Raw genomic sequence first — 23,170 nt, 5'->3', positions numbered from 1 at the left:
TTATTAGTTTCTGCCCACCGTGACGGTCAGGCCAGGCCGTGTCGGGTCGGGTCAGGCTGGGTCGGGTTGGGTCAGGCCGGGTCGGGCGGGACCGCTGATTTCCAAACTTCACTGTGAGTAAACATAGCTCGTTCGCTCATAATTAGTGTTTCCTTCGTGTTAACTTATGAGTAGGAAGCAAATTTTTTGACTAGGCTGCATCCTTTTCTTAGTTACAAAACTTATGGAAGGAACATAAAGATTAATATCAACAGCTTTGGAAGCTTTTATTATCTACATAATACACATTTGGATTCCATCGATGTGCAAATATGGTATATCTTTAAGGAAAGATAGTTTTTTTTTTTTTTTCAAAATGCAGCTGGCCCACATGTAAAGCATATAATACTAATAACTGCAATCATCTGTGAAAAACTACTCGACAAACTCCACATATACATACATCTGTATATATATATATATATATATATATTGCGTGCTGCACGTGGACCCATAAATGACGACACCACTAGACCACTGTTTTCTTTTTTAGAGCCCCGCAGTACCAGCTACATTATTAAAGCTATACACATATACTCATCATGCCTGTGAAGAAATCAATATTCTATACCAACAACACGTAGAAACCTGAGACAGTAATGGTGTTTCCTGGCCGAAAAGACCCGGTCCCACCTTTCTGGCAAGTAAAGGGAAGTGCAATGCGTTACGACCCTCAGTAATGACATCTTGGTGACAAAGATTAATCTAAATGGACACGCTCTAGCTTTTGCAACATCGTTTTAGGCACCAAAATTACTTATCAGACATAAAAAAAAAACTATCGACAGTGAACATCAAAGATAACACTTTCATGGGTAGAAACTCTGTTATTTGTGAAACGGGAGATTCAAAATACAGTAAATGTTTGAGAGTTAACCATTTTTGCTTTAACTAATTAACATGGCGTCTGCACAGGAGAGGAACACGCGATGGGTAATACCTCTCATCTCTTTTGATATTTTCTGTTACGTCCATAAATGAGAGTATTAGAGACTGCATCTTATCTCCTGTGCTTTCCACCCTATCCATTATGTACAAAATTGGTTCAGTGTGAGTTATCTACTGTGCAATAATAACTCCTAAATTTTGGAAGAATAAACTTTTATTGCATTTTCGGATTGGTGGTGCACTGAGTGATTAAAGTAAGACTGACTACAGAAAGCACTAGAGCAGAGAGGTAGTTGGGTTATGAACTAGAGGTAAAACTTTAATAAGAGAACAGCAGTGGGATGTATAGGAAATAATGTTGTACAGAGCGAATTTCTCGCTTACCTTTCATAAACAAAACCGTAGCAGAACAAACCCAGAATAATATAAGGGATAATTCTTATACAGACAGATTCCTTGACACAGAAGAGAAAGAGAACTGTACAAGGTGAGAAGGAGAGAATGTACCAAAGAAATAAAAATAAATAACAGGCAAGTGTGTGTGTGTGTGTGTGTGTGTGTGTGTGTGTGTGTGTGTGTGTGTGTGTGTGTGTGTGTGTACAAACTAGGGACAACACTGTACCATTCTTAATCAGTCCTTGACAGACTGGAATCAAAACTGTAACAGCAGAGAATAAAAACAAGTTGATACACAATACTGGTTCTGGGACCCGTCAGCCTCCTGAGCAAAGTTTGTTTTTCCCTCCTCTTATTTTTTTCACTATAACATTACCTATGCACTAAAACTGTTCACTATTCACTGTAACATTAACTATTACGACTCATATTCTATGGGCAGACTGAAAGCTAGATAAAATGACTATCAGTCCTGAAGGTACATTCAATGGACATTCAGTGTAAGCCTTCTTCCTCTGCAGCTGGAAAATTCCTCGCTGCCAGACTAAGGACAAGACTCTTCTGGGATGTTGTCGGGCCTGCAGGTGGCTAAGATGTCCTTGATGATAGAGACGAAGGTGTGGACGTCGCTGAAGGTGTTGTACAGCGGAGACGGAGTGACACGCATCACGTTTGGTGGCCGAACATCACACTGTCGGGAAAAAAAAAAAAAAAAAAAAAAGCGTTTTCCCCTGACCACTTTAACTTGCCCCAGATTTTTGAATACTTGACTTTGAGACGACCTTGCCATGTACTTTTGACCTACTGTTTAAGAAAATATCGATGATACTCAATGCATCCACAAATATTGATCCAAATAAAATAAAAACGTTTTGAGATGACCTTGATCTGAGACCTTAACATTTGACTGATTTTGTCAAAATTGAATCCTTTTATGCTTGCCATACATTTAACCCTTCCAGGCCCTATAATCTATTGTTCTAAAAATAACAGCAGGTGTTCTTCTAGACCAACCCTTAATGGTGCCACCAAAATTGACAGAAATAGGATCAAATCTGAGTTATTTTGTTTGCAAACACACACACGAATCAAAATTTGACCTGGCCCTGTGGCATCTAACGTTCACTATTCTCAAAACTAAATCACTTCATTCTTTCATTACCCTCAACGTTTCCTCCAAGTTTGAGCTAAATTGGTCAAAAACTGTCCAAGATGATTTGCTAGGTCAACGACTGACTTAGCACTGTGACCTTGATCTTTGATCTATTGTTCTTAAAAAACAAAAACAAAAAAATCCCTGGGGCTGTCCCTCAATACTTCCAGAAGTTTGGTTAAAATCGGACAAAAACTCTATGAGTTGCTCTGATCACACACACACACACACACGCACACACACACACACACACACACACACACACACACACACACACACACACACACACACAGAATCTTACTCACTCGCTGCTCAAAATAAAACACCCGCGATAGTGGGTAGTGGTAGTAGTGGTTGCATCCTCAGGTTCATCTAGGAGAGAACTCGGTGAACTTTAGTTTAACGTTACCCTCCTCCTGCAGTCCACCATATTCTTTTAAGAGATAGGGAGGGAGTTGAGGGAGAGTCAGGTTATATCGGTATGACTACATGAAAACGCCAGTCCCCATTACCCCTGAAAGAACTGTAGCAGTTATAAGAGGTGAAACACAGCATTAGATTGATCTATAAGTGAGCAATGGCATGTGTGTGTGCATTTTTTAGTGAATACAATAGGTAATGAGATAATCCTAACACTCTGCCTGTGAGCTCTGTAACTCTAAATGTTTCCATTACTGCAACGAAAAATCGGTTACTGAAGGTCGTGTTCAAGGAAAGACTGGCACTTAGCATCAACTGACTGTCTGCCTTACTCGTGTCGCTACAGTATGTTTTTCTTTTTTTTCTTGGGAATCAGTGAAAGTTGTCTCCTCCGGTTTTAAAAATCTCTTGTAACGTGAGTAAAACCGCCTAGTGCATGTAAGAACTTTAAATAATACATATATAGGTTAAAGGGCTAAGGACCCTCCGCAGTGGACAGGCATAGACCCAATGCATTTGCTTATTCCCCTGCATGGTCAGTTTCGTATATCCGTATCACAGCACCAGTGTTGAGGAGTAAACACTTACAATCGTGCTCAAAACTTAGATTTATTGACTAGAACAATTACTGATAAAGAATGCGGAATATTCTTAAGATTAACGAAGGTGGGAACTGGATGGAAGCAGCTATAAAAAGACGATGCAATATGGAAATAACTAGCCGACTAATACGGACAAAGTCTAGTGCAAATGGGGTAGATAACTGGACTATTTCTTACAGGTTTTACTTTGTAGCATCACCTAAACAATTGCGATCGGTAATCACAGCAACAACAATATATTGTGTACGGTGGATTTAAGCTGAATCTCTTACTCATATATACCATTTATTTCCATTACTTCAGTTCATGCAGGAGAGGGAGACCTTCGCGATGTGGGTCTGATATAAAAGAACAGGGTAACTGCAAAGATTATTGAGTGTCCCTCACCTCCTTGCCTATCCCACTAAAGGAGGATGGTGGACTACGGAATAGGGTAACTATAGCATGCTGTCCACCACGTTTACATTCAGGTGAGCCTAAGATCAAACACACACACACACACACACACACACACACACACACACACACACACACACACACACACACACACACACACACATTAACGACGATATTTTGCAACTTGTTTTTTAGTGTTCATTGTTATATCAACTGGTTTGTGAAAGATCACTTCCTGACATGAGTTCTCTTTGTTGAAGAAATGTTGGCTATATGAAAAGCTGTATTCGTGGCAATTATGAGCGCTCATATCCTCGCGGACATTCATTAATCTTAATTACAAATTACTGATTGTTGTCTTATTCTGTCCATCTGATTATGAGAAAACATTTCTCAAAATGTTTCCATAACAGCTACTCTACTTTGGACCACTGCTACTGATTTTTAAGAAACAAATAATGAGTAACTGACCATTATCTATTTAATCTACTTTTTGAAAAAGTACATGCGAAGGTAGTGAGGACAATGTATTATAAGTACTGTATAAGAAGCTACTGACCACAACACCACGCTTGGTCAGCTCCTGAAGTACTTGTGTCAGGGATGTGTTGAAGACTAGGGACAGCTGGCAGCCCCTCTGATTCACATCCTCGGGCGTGACGATCTCGGCTCTCACTGGCAACCCATTTGAGCCAAGGTGGGACTTTATTAGCAGCTCCAGGTACCCGGTCAGCAGGTATTGTTTCTCCAACAGCCGGGGCATCCCTGCTTCATCGAATATCTGATTAGGGGGAAATGATGAGGTCAGGTAGAACACACCATTCATGGTATAGATCATTCATGATATACAAAACGGACAACAACATTCTTATGTCACGAGCGGAATACTAATTAACGACACTGTCATGAGAGATAAGATAGCATCCCTCTTTCAATGACTATCTGATCAGGGGGAAATGATAAGGTCGGGCAGAACGGGAAGAAGAATACATTAGAACTGGTATGCAAGATGGACATCAACATTCCTAAGACAGAAATAGAACACTAAAGTTGTTTTACCTTAACTTGGCCCAGATTTTTTTACAATTGCATCTTGTTTTAAGTAGCTCAGTGCCACTGTAAGACAATATTGTGGCTCTACATCCTTTCCACAGCACTTCTTCATGATTAGGATCAAATACTAGTGTTTATCCCGTCAGCACAGGCCATGTGCGTGAAAAAGAGTGTAATCTATGACACTGCGATCAAAGATAAGACAGGTCAGTGCCTGAGGGGGAGTGTCTGACCTTAAGGCTGGCTAGCACTATGGGGATCAGGAGGGATGAAGGGGAGCTGAGCCTGAAGCTGTCCACACCGTCATCCAGGTCACAGCGGTGCTTCATTTGTAGCCTGGTGGCCTCCTTGTTGCTGAACCACCCTCGCAAAGACGGTATCCGGCTTCCATTGTGTCGTTTGTTGACGTAGGCACCTCCCACGCCCCCAGGACCACTGTTCAGGTACTGCGACAGATAATTAATTAATTGTTACGGTGTTCTTGCCTACTGTCCACTTCACAAACACTGCTAACATAGATAACTCTTTGCTTCACTGCTAAAAAATGCTATCCATCCATCCATTAATCCAACTAATCGCTTTTGCCTCAACCACCAGGAGCGTAGGGGCACGTGGCTAGGCTACTCAGAAACAAAAGTATTTTGCTACAGTTTATATTTCTTTTGCATGACATTGCCTTTAAGTGTCAAAAATGTGCATGTTGGTATTTAGTGAAACAGAAGTAGCCATACACATACAACGTGGCATACAGTCATACTTACTGCTTTCTTTGAAATTCTGAGGAAGACAACTTTCCAACTTTTTCGGTGCCCAGCTAAGCAAATTAAAGCATAGACCTTATTTGAAACATTCTCTCTCTCTCTCTCTCTCTCTCTCTCTCTCTCTCTCTCTCTTGTTCAGTAGTGATTGTAATGCATGTTTGTGTTTCCTCCAACACAAAAACGCCCTAAAGACGTGTGTGGACGGTGGACCCTGAAGACAAATGCTACGACCCACCATCACAACTTCGGTAACGAAAGAAAAAAATAGTACTTCACATTACGTGGCTTTCACCCATAGTTCCAAGTCCCGTAACGGCCTCATATCCCACACTACGCAATTGAAGAAGAGGAAATAGAGCAGCTCATGAAAAAAAAAAAAAAAAATCCTGGGAATGGCTTTTGGATCGCTAAGCACTACCACTTGATTCCACTGTTAATTAGCTTTGGAAGGTAATTTATATGACATTCGGGATACTGTATTATAATATTACACCATGACACCAGCCTACACAGCCTAAGGACGTCTTTCGTTTTCTTAGATTTCCACACCAAAGTGAGAAGAGTTCCTGTATTACCTTCGTTTCTTTCATCTTTCTTCCAAATGCTTTTTCAGCTTGGCGTTATTCCTATATTTCTTCACTAATTCGCTTCAAACGTGGTCCATTAAACCCAGACATCTCTATCATTTTTTTTTTTTTTCGTAATTAGCCTTTACGGGGATTTACTTGGTCGAACGTCAAACCCTAATTTAAACACGCAATTTGTGAGATGCTATGTTTTTTGTAGGTAATTAATCATCCTGGCAATTTGCACAGAACCATTTCAGTATATCGAAGCTGTCTGGGGACCATCTTGCTTTCTCCTGGGAATGTTAAGTCTAGTATTCATGCTATATTCGGGTGATTTTGTTCTGTTTACAGTAGGAGAGATTTACAGAACCGGGGGATTTAATCAAGCCATTAGTTTGCCCCTCATTTTATTTTTTTTTTAATATCAGAACGGAGGAAGGAAAAACAAATGAATAAAAAAAAATCTATCCACAGTTAAACAAAATTGCTTGCAGGTAGCAAAATAATTTAAACCAATGCGTCATCGAAGGGAAGGCATTATAATTCACAATCATTTTATTATCGTAATGTTTCGTTAAGGGAAACGATAAATACAAGTGTCGATTTCCTGCACTGATTTCCCCTGTCGAGAAAAGAACTGGTTTTTACTTTTTGTCTTATGTTAATAATTTATATATGGTGTTTTAAGGTCTCGTGAATGATTGGTCCGTCTTCTTGTTTGCTTAGCAGATTTCGCAACACGTGTTCCCAAGAGATTTACTTGCCATATTACATATATATGCAGAATACCTCCATACAGTAACTAATGGACAAGGCAATATCAAGGCACAAAAAAAGGACTGAAGTGCTCAGGAAGAAATGCTACTATGTTGCCGATGCCAAGGATCACGATCATCACCATGATCATCATCATTATCATTAATGTTGTTAAGATCTCCACATTCTGTGGAGTTCTTATTGAAATTGTAGATATTATCTCTCTTTTTTTTTGGGGGGGGGGGAGGAGGGGAGGATGTAGAAGGCTGGCATTCCAAGACTGTTCGAGACAGAGACTTGATATTTTCAGAAATGATGTTTCTTGGTTGCTGGCTTCTTTTGGCACAAAATCTTTTTCCTAGCACTAGCGCCGTCTATGTTATTTTTTCAGTTTTTGCTCTCCCGCGCAACAAAAACTACTGAATCAATATCTTTGCAAATGTTCCAATATGTAGTCGTCTGTATATACTAGTGAATCAGGGTATTGATACTGAGGTCCAACAAATACTTTCTGAGATACTGAGGAAAATCAAAATGGCTTCCTCATGCCTGACAGTGCCATATCGGAAAGGATTTGGCTGATTTTGACCAAACTCGGTGGAAATGTAGTGGGTCATGAGTGAACATGATTTGCTTAGTACGAATGACCTTGGCCTTGGTCTAAGGATGACAAGTCAAAATCCATAAAAAATTTTGAGTAATACCAAAACTCATGTAATATTAGGTTTACAGTGATTAAAAAAAAAAAAAAAAGTATTTTCTGAATCTTAAGAGTGTCTACTTTTTAAGATTTCGTAACAGCAGTTATGACAAATCAATATATATATATATATATATATATATATATATATATATATATATATATATATATATATATATATATATATATTAACGCTTTTTGACGACTTCTCGTCCTTCTATCAAAATTCTGTGTATATTTCAAAGACTGTACATCATATTTGATGTAATGTGTGTGTGTGTGTGTGTGTGTGTGTGTGTGTGTGTGTGTGTGTGTGTGTGTGTGTGATTCTGATCTGAAATATGGCATTATCATCTGGAATGTTGAGTTCTTTGAATATTGCTTGAACAGTTTCAAATTATTATTATTATTATTATTATTATTACATACAAAAGATAAACGGAGAAAGAAAAGCAAATATTTTTTTTTAATCCCATACACCAGACTGCATTCAGCTGAGCCATACACAAGGCTTATTGTACAATATCTGTAACTTTAGATTTCTCGTATCGCATTTTTTTTATGATTACGTGGGGGTGGTTGATACTGATTAGCTTTGGGAGATCTGTGAGGTAAATGATACTTCAGGCCGTGTGGTAGTAATAGTAGTAGTAGTAGTAGTAGTAGTAGTAGGAAGAGGAGGAGGAGGAGGAGGAGGAGGAGGTATCTTCGCGTTGTTGTAGTAGTAGCAGTAGAAGTGGTAGTAGCAGTAGACATAGTTGCTGTTGTTATTTGTGGTTGTGGTGGTAGCAGTAGTAGGAGTAATAGTAGCTGCTGCTGTTGTTGTTGTTTTTGTAGTAGTAGTAGTAGTAGCAGTAGTTGTAGTAGTAGTAGTAGTTGTTGTCGTTGTAGTAATAGTAGTAGTTTTTGTTGTTAGTATTGTTGCTCTTGTTGATGTTTTGTTGTTGTTTTGTTGTTGTTTTGTTGTTGTTGTTGCTTTTGTTGTTGTAGGTTGATCTGAATGGGAGCGTTCAAACTCCTGAAAGTTGCCAATCTTCACCTGATAACTTAATTTGAAAAATAAAAATGCAGTCAACTAAACTACTGTTTTGTAAGTGTTTATTTTATCAGTTCGTTCATAAGTATAATTTTATGAACAAATTTATCCAGCAAAATGAGGAAAAGAAGCTTCAGTATGACAAAGGGAGTCACTAAACTAACTAAACGAACCATCTAAACGTCAGGACAAATATTCTTCGTAGCTTAAAACCGATTACTTGCATTCCAGTCATGTCTTTTGGTATAGTTTTAATTAAATAAGACTTTCAGACTCATATGTCAACCGTATATATAAAATTAACATGAAATCGTTTGGCTGCAAAATATTTATGGGAATCAGGTGAAGACTATGCACAAGTTTTGCTGTCGCCTTCCTGGAAAACATCGGTACTTGCGATTTCGGTCGGCAGCTTCGTCTTCGCACGATTTCGCCTTCATAAATTGTATCTTTTTATATAATGTATAGTCGGTACATTCTCTTCAGTATTTGCCAGATGAAACATTAATCTCTTTGATAACTAAGTGATAAGTGTTTCAAATGGAACATGCAGCGAGACTTCTAATATTACATGTTAAATGCTAACGGACCACTTGTCGTTTTATGCATTCTAGTAACTCTTCTACAGTATTTATTTAGTAAATTATATATAGGAAACTGGTATAATAACCACTGATTACAGCAGTGATGAATTTATGTACTCTTCATCACTAAATATCATGAAAGGGTTTCTTGAAAATATATGGCTGTGCGAGCCGGAAGTAGTTGACCGCGTTCCTAATTAAATTACCCGGCGATCACTGGCAACTCCTAAGTTTGTGAACCATCCAATAGCGACCCCAGTAAAATGGATGCTACAGTCGCTCTCTTGCTGCAGTCTGTAGTACACCATCCATCTTTTGGGAGATAGGGAGGGAGCTGAGGGACGTTTGTATAACTGGGCAGCTCCACAACCCAGTTATATTAGTGTCACCACATGATGGCGTCCCTTTTCCAGCTCCCTCTTCTGACCGTGTAACTATAAATATGACAATTATCCAAACAGAGAATATATAACACCAGCCAACTAAACAGCTACTTAAAAAATATAATGGAAAGAAAACCCCGGAGTCAAAAAAGGTACTGGACGTCCACTGCTAATGTACTGTGTTGTTGTGTGATGCTGTAAGAGTTTCAAATTCATGAGTATGTTTGGGAATGCATTTTGCTTCTTTTATTTTTATTGGATGTGTTAGCTTTGATTGAAACGAATATGAAAGGGAAGGGTGAGTCTATGTTTGGAAGTGTGAATGGAAGATTGTCAGGTGTTGATAGAGGAAGGGCAAGAGAAGGTGTGGCCATGTTAGTGAGTCCGGAAGTACAGCAGTGTGTGATTGAATGGAAGGAGGTGTCATCGAGACTGATGTGGGTGAAAGCGAAATTTGAATGTGAGGTGTGGGTGTTTGTAAGTGCATATGGGCCTGGTAGTGAAAGGGATGAAGAAGAGAGGGAGTCATTTTGGAATGGCGTAGATGAGTGTTTGCAGAGTTTTGGAGCGAATGTGAATGTGGTAATGATGGGAGATCTGAATGCCAGAGTGGGAAATGTAGCAGTTTAAGGTGTAGTTGGTATGTATGGTGTGCCTGGAAGAAATGAAAATGGAGAACGAATGATAAGGATGTGCTTTGAGCGAGAGATGGTGAGTGGAAATGCCTTGTTTGAGAAGAAAGATATTTATAAGTATACATAGGTGAGACAGAAGGGTGGAAGGGTTGTTGATAGAGCATTGATGGACTATGTGGTTGTGTCCAGGAATGTAATAGGAAGATTGTTGGATGTGAGAGTTCTGAGAGGGGAGAGTGGAGGTATGTCTGACCACTACCTGGTGGAGGGAAAGTTAAGAGTATGTAAGAGATGGGTTAGAGCTAGGAGAGTTAGGTGTGGGAGGGAGGTTTTGAAAGTGAGTGAGTTGGATAAAAGAGAGAAAATGATAGAGTATCAGGAGAAATTGAAAGATGAGTGGAACGCAGTGAAACATCAGGAAAATGACAGTGTGGAGGAGGAATGGCAGTTGTTTAAGAGTGCTGTGGTAGGGCATGTGGAAGAGGTGTGTGGTGTGAGATGTGTGGGTGGTGGAGTGAAAAGGAAGTGAATGGTGGTGCGAGGAAGTAAGTATGGCTGTGGCTGAGAAGAGACGTACATATGGAGTGTGGCTGCAGAGGAAGGATGAGGTGTCATGTGAGAGATGTAAGGAAAAGAGGAATAGAACGAGAAGGGCTGTACGTGATGTTAAAGTGGCAGCAGATGAGAGGTGGGGTAGGTGGCTGACTGAGAATTTTCAACAGAATAAGAAAATGTTCTGGAAGGAGGTGAAAAGGGTGCGCAAGGGAGAGTCTGGGAAGGAAGAGCAAGTAAAAGCAGAGGATGGAAGGATGGTAATTGAGATGGATGCAGAAAGGAAGAGATGGGCAGAGTATTTTGAAAGATTGTTAAATGTAGAGGAGGAAAGGATGGCTGAGATTGTGGCGGATGGAAGGGTGCAAGGAATAAATATGTTGGGAGAGTTGAATGATTCTTTGATCACGAAGGAGGAAGTGCAGGAGGCAGTAAAGGAGATGAAAAAAGGGATAGCTGCAGGTATGGATGGGTGTGCTATGGAATGCCTGAAGGGTGGTGGAGGGACTATTGATGACTGGTTAGTAAGATTGCTGAATGTGTGCTTTGTGAAAGGTATGGTGCCAGTTGACTGGGCAAGTGCTTGTGTGGTCCCATTGTATAAAGGAAAGGGTGATAAGTATGAATGTACTAGCTTTAGGGGTATAAGTCTATTGAATGTTGTAGGTAAGGTGTATGGTAGAGTGTTAATTAACAGAGTTAGAGAGGGTACAGAGGGAGTGATTGGTGATGAGCAGTACGGCTTTAGGAGAGGGATGGGATGCATGGATCAGGTGTTTGCTGTGAGGCAAATGTGTGAAAAGTGTTTAGCAAAAGGCAGGGTGTGTTTTGGGCATTCATGGATTTAGAGAAAGTGTATGATAGTTACATGTAGAAAGAAAGAGGTGAAAAGATTAGTAAGAGACAGTAAGAAGAGAGTGGATGAGGAATTTGGAAGGAATTTGAGTGTAAAGTGGAGGGACTGCAAGAAGATGTTCTGGAAAGAGGTGAAGAGAGTAAGACAGGGTGGAAGTGAGGTTAGCAGGGGAGTGAAAGATAAAAATGGTAGATTACTAGTGGAGAAGGGAAAAAAAGTGAGCAGATGGAGATAACACTTTAAGGAATTGTTGAACATACAGGATGGAAGTAATGCGAGTATAAGTGGCTGGGGAATGGCTGGGAGAAGGAGGGAGGTGAGAAGACAGGAAGAAATCAGTAGGATAGAAGTTGTGGAAGCAATGAAGAAAGTTAAATTGGGGAAAGCCACAGGAATTGATGGAGTGTGTGGTGAAATGCTGAAGCATGGGGGAGAGATAGTAGTAGAATGGATGTGGAAGATGTGCAGATTGGCCTGGGAGGAATGTAGAGTCCCGGAGGATTGGAAGTCAGGTATAATTATTCCCTTGTTCAAAGGAAAAGGGGAAAAAGAAGTGTGTGGTAATCATAGGGGCATTTGTCTTCTTAGTATAATAGGAAAAGTGTATGGTAGAATACTTATTGACAGAGTTAGAGAAAGAACAGAGGAATTAGTTGGAGAAGAACAGGGAGGCTTTAGGAAGGGAAGAGGTTGTGTAGATCAGATATTCATTCTTAGATCTTTAGTGGAAAAGTTTCTAGAGAAGGGAAAGAAGTTGTATGCGGCTTTCATGGATTTGGAAAAAGCATATGACAGGGTGGATAGACAAGGATTATGGAAAGTATTAAGAATATATGGAGTAGATGGAAAGTTCTTGAATGCTGTGAAGAGTATGTATGATGGTGCGAAGGCTGCAGTGCGTGTGGATGGTGAATTAAGTGAATTTTTCTCTTTGGAGGTTGGGTTGAAACAGGGATGTGTCATGTCTCCATGGTTGTTCAATCTGTTCATCGATGGGGTAATAAAAGAGGTACAAGGTGGGGTAGTGGATGTTGGAGTGGCCCTGGTGAGAGAGGATAGTGTTTGGAAACTCCCTGTACTGTTGTTTGCAGATGATACTGTGTTGTTGAGTGAAGACGAAGGGGAGCTGCAAGGCTTGGTGGATGAGTTTGGGAGAGTGTGCAAGAAACAGATTCTAAAGGTGAATGTAGGGAAGAGTAAAGTGATGGTCTTTGAGAGAGGTGAAGTCAGTGAATGTACAGCGAGGTTGGATGGTGAGGAATTGGAAAATGTGAGTACGTTTAAATACTTGGGTAGTGTGATGAGTATGGATGGAGGTTTGGAGGGTGAAGTGCTTGAAAGGGTACAGCAGGGAAGAAAGGTTGCTGGTTCTTTGAAAGCAGTGATAAGAAACAGGGAAGTGAGCATGGAAGTGAAAAAGTTACTACATGACACTATTGTGATACCAACTCTTACGTGTGGAAGTGAAGCTTGGACATTGTTGGAAGGACACAAGTCAAGAGTGAGAGCAGTGGAAATAAGTTATTTATGAGGAGCCTGTGGAGTCACATGGAGAGACAGGCTGACAAATGAGGATATAAAGGAGCATTGTGGTGTGGATGTGGATGTGATAGGAAGCGTTATGAGGAACACACTGAGGTGGTTTGGCCATGTGGAGAGGATGGAGGGTGAAAGACTGACGAAGAGAGTGTATGTGAGTGAGGTGGAGGGGGGAAGAGGAAGGGGGAGGCCGAGGATGAGATGGAGGGATGGAGTGGAGAGGTATATGAGAGTGGGGGGTGTGAGTTGGGAGCAGAGCAGTGAAATGGCGGGGGACAGGACGACGTGGAGGCGATTTGTTTGTGGCCATCCCTAACGGGATTGAGGCGTCTGGCAAAAGATAGATAGATAATATGATAGAATTGATAGGGAGGCTTTGTGGACTGTTTTAAGATTGTATGGACTTGATGGTAGGTTACTAAAAGGGGTGAAAAGTTTTTATGTAAATAGTAAAGCGTGTGTAAGAGTGGGAAATACTGTGAGTGATTGGTTTCCCGTTAGAGCGGGGCTGCGGCAGGGATGTGTGATGTCGCCTTGGTTGTTTAATATTTATATGGATGGTGTTGTAAGGGAGGTGAATGCAAGAATTTTAGGTGGAGGTCTGAGTCTGGTGAATATTGATGGTAGAGAATGGAATCTGAAGTAGCTGCTGTTTGCAGATGATACTGCACTGGTGGCTGATTCAGAGGAGAGATTGAGACAGTTGGTAGAGGAGTTTGGGAGGGTGTGTGAAAGGAGGAAATTGAAATTAAATGAGAATAAGAGCAAAGTGATGAAGTGTACGAGGTCGGTAGATGGTAGGGGGATGAATATAGTTTTGAATAGTGAGTTGCTTGAGGAGGTAAAGTGTTTTAAGAGTTTAGGGTCACATGTTGCTGTGGATGGAAGAATAGATGCAGAAGTGAAGTTTATAATGAATGAAGTAGGAAAGGTGCTGGGAGGAATGAAAAAAGTGTTTAGATGTTGTTCGCTTAGAATGGATATAAAGAAAAGGCTGTATGAGGGTGTTGTGGTATCGACTACAATATATGGGGCTGAAACATGGAATATGGGTGTAGCAGAGAGGAAAAGTTTGAATGTAATGGCGATGAAATGTCTGAGGAGTATGTGTGGAGTGATGCATATGGATCGAGCGAGATATGAAGTGCGAAGGAGAACTAGAGTTGTTTGGGAGATGGCTGATCGAGTTGAGCAGAGGGTGTTGCGATGGTTTGGGCATATGGAGAGAATGGATGATAAGCGATTGGTGAAAAGATAACTAGATCTGATGTGAGAGGTGTAAGGCTGAGAGGGAGACCACGAATAGGATGGATGGACAGTGTGAAGAGAGCGCTGGATGCGAGAGGGATGTCTGTTGAGCAAGGAATAGTGGCTGTGCGTGACAGAAATAAATGGAGAGAAATTGTGAATGAATAAATGATGACGCAGCCCTGAGGGGATATTCTCCCGCATTTGGTCTGATCAGCTAATCAGGTCAGGTGCGGGTAAGGGGATGGTTCTATTATGATGTTGCAGGGGTAAACCAGCTCTGCTGTCGGGCCCTGCTGTGGATGTCACTGATTGCACTGTGCAGTTGACCCTTGTGCGGTGTGGTGTGGTGAGGATCTGTCCCTTCTCCCCTTTGGGGTTAAGATGCGAATGAATGTGTTTGAATGGATGAGTAAATTGGGAGTGTGTCGTCCTGTCTCGGCTACCTCCCTTTCCTTGGGGGAAGCAGCCTAGGTATATAGAGAGATAGATTTTTATTCATTATTTACCATGAGGTTCAAGACCCAACACTCTGGGGAACGTTTTCGATGAAGGTCAAGCAGGAAACGTACATGAGAGCAAAGGATACGCTTATGCAATCATACATGTGGCAAAAATGATCATTCTGAGTATCCTTCATAGACTATATGAGTCTGTTAAAGTTATCTAGTTCTTTTATCAGGGTCTGTATCTACGAAAATGCTATTTTGGTATAATTTCTATTTAAGTCCAGTCCAGGAGTACTTTACTGAGTGGATTACTTAAGTCAGACCATCTAGCCTATACTGTTTAGCTCTCCACACAACAAAGCACAAAAATGCTGAAGTGGAATACGGCTGGATGAAAAGCAGTGCATAGCAAAAGACGGATGGGATCAAGGATGCTTTGAAACAGATTGCCTAAATAATATAGATTTTGTTACTGACAACGGAAATGGGAGGTATTACAAATATTTACATGTCAATGGCAGAATACATTTTTTTTTTCTCGTTAGTACGTATTTTGCAAATTGTTTATATTCTATCGCCAGCCTGCCTTCGTTATCTTTGTCATTTTCACTCCAAAGACATCTGCCCGTTATTTTATAAATTTATTTTAAGTGATTGAATATAATAAATAATAATTAGGCTACTGTGTGGCACAGAAGGAGCTTATTATGACAAAACCAATCGTGAATCGCTTGTATCACCTAACCTTGATGGAGGCTTATTCATTTCCCCGTCGTATGCTCGACAAAAAATGGTTAGGTAAGGTTATGTATGTTTTGAAGACGTTTCCTTGTCGTTTTACTCATATAATTAACGGATATGATAAAAACTCATTATCGTGGCACAATCAAAGTTGAATTTTATGATCAAATTTATTGTAAATCGCTTCTATCACGTCACAGAATTTCACTGGTTAGCTTGTGTACCATTCTTACGATTAACTGTGAATCGCTTGTATCACGTCAGTCAAGGTCATTGTTTGGCTTGTGTTCCATTCTTTAAATACCAGTTTCATTTACAAACCATTCAGCATTCTCTACCTAGGTAACTGAAACTCTCCCATTTTTGTTGCACACACACACACACACACACACACACACACACACACACACACACACACACACACAAACAGAATATATATATATATATATATATATATATATATATATATATATATATATATATATATATATACATACTGTATATATCATTATCATCATCATCAGCTGCAGCAGCAGCAGCGGCAGCAGCAGCAGCCATTACAAGTCCACTGCTGAACAAAAGCCTCCCCCAACCTTCTCCACGAATTATTTGACTAAGCCAATCTTTGCCACGTTTTCCCTGCAAATTTCTCTATCTCATCTCTCCACCTCATGTCTGGCCTTTATCTGCTACGCTTACAATCTTTTGGTGTCCAGTCAGTCAACCTCTTGCTCCATCGGTTATCCCTCATTCTTGCTACATGACCTGCCCATCTCTATTTCTGTTCTTTTATAACTTCTATAATAGCTTTGACTTTAGTTTGCTCTCTCACCCGAATTGATCTTTTCCTGTCGCTTAAAGATATTCCCAACATTGAGGTTAGTCACTGACCTGATAAATATGATTATTTATGAGTGTGTTGTCCCAGATGATTGGCTGAAGAGTGTAATTGTAAATGTGTATAAAGGGAAGGGTGATGCCCTGGAAAGAGGAAATTATAGAGGTATAAAGCTTTTAGATCACATAATGAAGGTAATGGAGAGAGTTTTAGAAGGTATGATTAGAGAAAGAGTGAATATTGATGAGATGCAGTTTGGATTTATGCCAGGTAGGGGGACCACTGATGTCATATTCATTGTTCGACAGCTTCAGGAAAAATATATTGGTAGGAAAAGGGATCCGTATTTTGTTTTTGTTGATTTGGAAAAGGCCTTTGACAGACTCCCTAGAGAGCTGGTGAAGTGGGCAATGAGAAAGCTTGGCTTGGAGAGTGGCTGGTTAGGGTGGTTATGGCTATGTATGTGGGTGCTCGCACCCAGGTAAGAGTGAATGGAGATTTGAGTGATGAGTTTTCTGTGAATGTTGGTGTGCATCAGGGGTCAGTTTGAGTCCCATGTTGTTTATCATGGTACTTGAAGCCCTCTCACGTGACTTTAGAAACGGACTCCCGTGGGAGATGTTGTATGCTGATGATTTGGTGTTGACTGCAGAGAACGAAAGGGAGGCGGAGGAAAGGTTTAGGAAGTGGAGAGATGGTATGGGGCACAAGGACTTAAGGGTAAATACAGATAAAGCAAAAGTGATGATATCTAGTGTTGGTAGTGGTACTGTGAAGACGAGGGAGAGTGGCCATGTGCAGTTTGCCACAAGGGCGTGGGGAGTAATTCTATCTTGTGCGGTGTTTGTGATAAATGGGTGCACAAGAGATGTAGTGGTATCAGAGGTAGACTGCGAGATAATGCTGATTTTATGTGTATGGCGTGTCGGGGAGAGCAGGTGGAGATTGTCAGACGTGAAAGGATTGAACTTGCTGGTGAATTTCTTGAGTGTGTGGAAGAGTTTTGTTATTTGGGAGACATGGTGTGTGCTGGAGGTGGGGCTGGAGCTAGCTCTGTGGCTAGGGTGAGAAGTGGTTGGAAGAAGTTCAGGGAGCTCTTGCCTCTTCTGGCATTGAGAGGGCTCCCCTACTTGCTAAGGGGTCTTTGTATGCAGCATGTGTTAGGAGTGTAATGCTGTATGGTAGTGAGACCTGGGCAGTAAAGGAGAAGGATATTCGCCAGCTCAGACGTACAGAAATGACAATGATTATATGGATGTCTAGTGCGTCCCTGCGTGCAAGGTCCGGGGGGGCTGGGTTTACGATGGAAGAGTTGAGAAGTAGGATGGGACTGGAGTGTATTGGCGTTGTGATGAGGAGAGGTAGATTGAGATGGTTTGGGCATGTGGAGAGGATGGGAGATGATAATTGGGTGAGGAAGGTGAGAAGTGTTAATATTGGGGGTGAGGTTATGAGAGGTAGACCGAGAAAGACATGGGACGAGGTCATTAAGTGTGACCTGAGGGTTAAGGGACTGAACAGGGAGGCTGCAATGGATCGTGCAGCGTGGAAAGCCGCCATTAGGTGACCAAGACCGACGCATGCAAGCATGCTGGAGCCTTTAAAAACGAAACGAAACGATAATCATCACAATATTCACAATGTCCTTTCTTTCTTCTTTCACTATAATTCATCGGCCTCCATATTCTTCCTAATTTTGATAATGCATCCATGTAGAATAAATGAAATGACAAGGACTTAAGTGATTTCATATTGGGCATTCAGATTTGTCGTCTCCTATGTGTTCCTAGGAACATTGATTAGTTTAGTATCACTCAAATATTCTCTCTAAAGTTAAATAGAACTCTTGATATATCTTGCCTGTTAATTGTGCTATGAAAATATTTTCGTAGGTATAGGCCCTGGCTTGCTCAGACGCAGCAGGCACGCTAAACTTTCACTAGTGCCGTATACCAACAGACTTCAGGGATAAGCTTCCAGTTCTTCGGATCCGATCCTCGTCACTCAGATTAGTCAACACACAGTCAAATACGAAATGCTGTTCACTTCTCCTGCCCCTCATTCACTGCTTGACTTATAAACGCTTAAGTGTGACATAGAGGAAAAGGGTGCACACCACCATCCATATGTGGGTGTTAACATGAACTTTCATCCGCTACAAATCATTCAAGGATCAATGACCCCAGCCATGAAAGAAGCAAGAGAGGCAATTGTATCTGACTTTGCAGTATTTATGAGCCACTTAATGCTTGCGGGAAACCAGTTAGCTTAATTCAGGATTACTTACTTCCTTTCCATTCATGTGGCCTCAGTCAGAGTCAGGTACAGTTAAGGCAGTTCAAGGTAAGTTATATTGGTATGTTCAGATTGGGTCCAGCCAGCAACTTGGGGCGTCACGTCCATTGTCTGCACTGATCTACTGATTTTTTACCGGAGTTCATTTCAGCCACGCTCAGTCCCAAACAGGTGAAGTCATGCCTATTTCAGTCAATTAAAAACTGTATTTTAATGTCGGCTGAGGAGGCTTCATTAGATCCATCAGTTCCAGTAAAATCAATTGAAGTCGTGTCTGTGAATGCTTGTATCATTATATCAATATTGTTCCTACAGTCGTTATTAAATCTAATAAATATTAACTGAATTCCTCAAATATTCATGTTCCTTTATGACCATCAATGTACACCATTAACATATATAGGGCAATCGGGCTATAGGACGTGCAAAATGACATTACCATAAGTTCAGTGGTTAGCGGAAATTTGATGGTTTGATGGAGAAAAATGGTTGGAGTGACTAGCCAAGACAGTGGTGGAGGGCTCGGCAGTGTACACACAATGAAAGTGAACGTTCTGGAAGCAGCACTTTGGTCGTGGGAATCGCTTCTTCGGAACAGGCAGAAATAAAGTGAACTGGGCAGAGAGATGAGAGTGGAACAGCATGGGAGGGTTGGCAGTGGGTAGGACTAGAGCTATACTGTACAGCCAGTGAAGCTGGCTGTTGAAGATCGATAGATCTGAGCATGGTGAAAGTTTTGAATTAAAGTTTCCCCTTACAAATAGAGGACACACACACACACACACACACACACACACACACACACACACACACACACACACACACACACACACACACACACACACACACAGAAGGAACAGAATTATAAAATGAACATGCATCGCTCTCAAGTGCCTTTCGTCTAGAAACGAAAATAAAAATTCTATTATTTCTGACCTTGTTGGCGCCCCAGAAGGCAAAATCAACACCCCAGTTGTCGAGTTCCAGGTTGACGTTGCCTATAGCGTGTGCGAGGTCCCAGCCCACCATACAGCCCGCCTTTCTTCCTGCCCTAGTGATGGCTGCCATGTCAAACTTCTGCCCCGTGCAGTAATGTACACCGCTCATGCACACCACTGCGATGCTGCTGCCCTCTCGCTCCAGCAACTGACACAGAAACCAAAGAAAGGGAAAGAGTCACCAGTAATGGTCGCAACCAAGGTAAGAAGAGGGGGATGAAGGGTGACTCGAGTTGCCACTCCTCGCCATTTCTAACAGAATAAGCTGAACGACAAGGCAGTCATTTAGTGATTTATCAGTATTTTTAGTTTTTATTCAGGAATTAACAACTGTTGGCTAGTTCAACATCTTTACTATTTAACAGTACTTACATTTGTGTTAACATAAACACAGTTATGATACTTTCCAAACAACCCTATCTCAAGAATAATGACGACCAAATTTAAAGCCCTGCCTTTCCCCTTCAAAATCCTGGCTGCGCCCCTGTCATCAGTCATAAAGTTCAGTACTCAGGCGTTGCCTGGATTTAAAAAAAAAAAAAAAAAAATCATCAGTTATCATCACTAAGAATCCTACTTGCAGTTTCAATATATTAAGCCTACAGTGATTGACATCAGTATATAAAGCCTACAACTGATCATTTATCATTGCCAATAATATTTTAATGTTTGACATCATCATATTAAATCTACAGCTTTATAAGTGGCAATAACTATGCTTACAGCAAGAGTTACGAAAATAAGTAGGAATTTTCATTCTTGTTAAGGATACAAAAATCCACACCGGCAAATGAAAAAAGATGTATTCCAAACAGTTTCGGCGACGGCTGTCACCCTGTTCAGTGGAGCTACAGACCAAGAGTGGGATTTTGTATCCTATTTCATGGTCACGATAGTGTGACTCATCAGCCATTCTTGTTTAATTTCAAAATGTACACAAATACCTTGAAAACAACTATGGAGAAAAACGTTTATAACTAAAATGGCTTGAAACAAATCTCACCGAACATCTCATGCAATAACCTAACAATGGGCTTTTAACTACTTCACCTCTGGACTTCTAAACTTAAGATTAGTCCGTGCTCAGAGAAGTCTATCAATCTATCTATTGCCAGACGCTTTAATCCAGTAAGGGGTGGCCACAAACAAATCGCCTCCAAGTCGCCCTGTCCCCCGCCATTTCACTCCCCTGCTCCCAGTTCACACACCCCTCTCTCATATACCTCTCCATTCCATCCCTTCATCTCATCCTTGGCCTCTCCCTCATTCTTCCCCCCCTCCACCTGACTCATACACTTTCCTCGTCAGTCTCTCACTCTCCATCCTCACCACATGTCCAAACCACTTCATTGTGTTTCTCCTAATGCTTCCTATCACATCAATATCCACACCACAACGCTCCTTCACATCCTCATTTGTCAGTCTGTCTCTCAGTGTGACTCCACATGCTCCTCTCAAATAACTCATTTCCACTGCTTTCACTGTTGACTTCTGTCCCTCCAACAAGGTCCAAGCTTAACTTCCATACGTTAGAGTTGGTATCACAATACTGTCATGTACAAGCTTTTTCACTTCCATGCTCACTTCCCTGTTTCTTGTCACTACTTTCAAGGAACCAGCAACCTTTCTTCCCTATTGCACCCTTTCAAGCACTTCACCCTCTAACATTGCATCCTTACTCATCACACTACCCAAATACTTATACGCACTCACATTTTCCACTTCCTCCACATCCAACCTCACTGTACATTCACTGACTTCACTTCTCTCGAAGACCATAACTTTACTCTTCCCTACATTCACCTTTAGATTCCGTTTCTTACACACTCTCCCAAACTCATCCACCAAGCCTTGCAGCTCCCCGTCGTCTTCACTTAACAACACAATATCATCTGCAAACAACAGTACAGGGAGTTTCCAAACGCTGCCCTTTCTCACACGGGGCCACTCCAACATCCACTGCCCTACTTGTATCTCTTTTATAACCCCATCCATTTACAGATTGAACAACCATGGAGACATAACACATCCTTGTTTCAATCCAACCTTCAAATAGAACAATTCACTCAGTTCACTATCCACACGCACTACAGCCTTAGCACCCTCATACATTCTCTTCACAGCCTTCAACAACTTCCCATCTACTCCATATATTCTTATTACTTTCCACAGTCCTTGTCTATCCACCCTGTCATATGCTTTCTCCAGATCCATGAAGGCCACATACAACTTCTTTCCCTTATCTAGAAACTTTTCCACTAAGATCTAAGAATGAATATCTGATCTACACGACCTCTTCCCTTCCTAAAACCTTCCTGTTCTTCTCCAATTAATGCCTCTGTTATTTCCCTAACTGTTAATAAGTATCCTACCATATGCTTTTCCTATTACACTAAGAGCACAAATACCCTTATGATTACCACACACTTCTTTTTCCCCTTTCCCTTTATACAGGGGAATAATTATACATGACTTCCAATCCTCCGAGACACTACCTTCCTCACATGCAATCTGCACATCTTCCACATCCATTCTACTACTGTCTCTCCCCCATGCTTCTGCATTTCTCCACACACTCCATCAATTCCTGGGGCTTTCCCCATTTTAGCTTTCTTGAATGCTTCCACAACTTCCATCCTACTGATATCTTCTTCTCTTCTCACATCCCTCCTTCTCCCAGCCATTCCCCAGCCACTTATACTTGCATTACTTTTATTCTATATGTTCAACAATTCCTTAAAGTGTTCTCGCCATTTGCTCACTTTTTCTTCCTTCTTCGCTAGTAATATACCATTTTTGTCTTTCACTCCCCGACTAACTTCTTTAACACCCCGTCTGACTCTCTTTACCTCTTTACAGAACATTTTCTTACATTCCCTCCACTTTACACTCAAGTTCCTTCCAAATTCCTCATCCACTCTCTTCTTACTCTCTCTTACTAATCTTTCCACCCCTCTCTTCCTGTCTACATATAACTCTTTCTTCCGTCTCTCAAATTTTTCCACACCCATGTTCCTCATCCACTCACTATATGCTGTCTTCTTTTGTGCCACAGCCTCTCTCACCTCTTCAGTACATCATGATGTTCCCTGCACCCCCTTTCGTCTTCTCTTCACCCCACACACCACCTCACATGCTGCACAGATTTCTTCTGTGAATGTCTTGCACACACCTTCCACGGCCCCTACCTGCTCCAATCTATGTTTACCCAATCGCTCCTCCACTTCCCTCATATATATATATATATAGATATATATATATATATATATATATATATATATAT

The 23,170-nt window shown here is 41.0% G+C and overlaps 1 protein-coding gene across 1 annotated transcript in view; it reads right to left on the bottom strand.

Annotated features, from left to right (window-relative positions):
- Nucleotides 1-342: 342 nt before the first annotated feature.
- Nucleotides 343-23,170, bottom strand: part of LOC145395321 (kynureninase-like) — a 63,461-nt gene continuing 40,633 nt past the window's right edge. The window contains exons 6-9 of the mRNA XM_080268996.1: nt 19,826-20,035; nt 5,181-5,393; nt 4,454-4,675; nt 343-2,014 (exon numbers count right to left, since the gene is read on the bottom strand). Of these exons, the coding sequence (XP_080125122.1) occupies nt 1,868-2,014; nt 4,454-4,675; nt 5,181-5,393; nt 19,826-20,035 (792 nt within the window). The 3' untranslated portion in view covers nt 343-1,867. The remainder of the gene's footprint in view (nt 2,015-4,453; nt 4,676-5,180; nt 5,394-19,825; nt 20,036-23,170) is intronic.

This window comes from Coenobita brevimanus, chromosome 4 (assembly GCF_032717465.1).
Source record: "Coenobita brevimanus isolate Jiangsu-jjx chromosome 4, ASM3271746v2, whole genome shotgun sequence".
Taxonomy (NCBI): domain Eukaryota; kingdom Metazoa; phylum Arthropoda; class Malacostraca; order Decapoda; family Coenobitidae; genus Coenobita; species Coenobita brevimanus.
The sequence above is the reverse complement of the archived record's forward strand: the minus strand, read 5'-3'. Positions and strand labels throughout refer to the sequence as shown.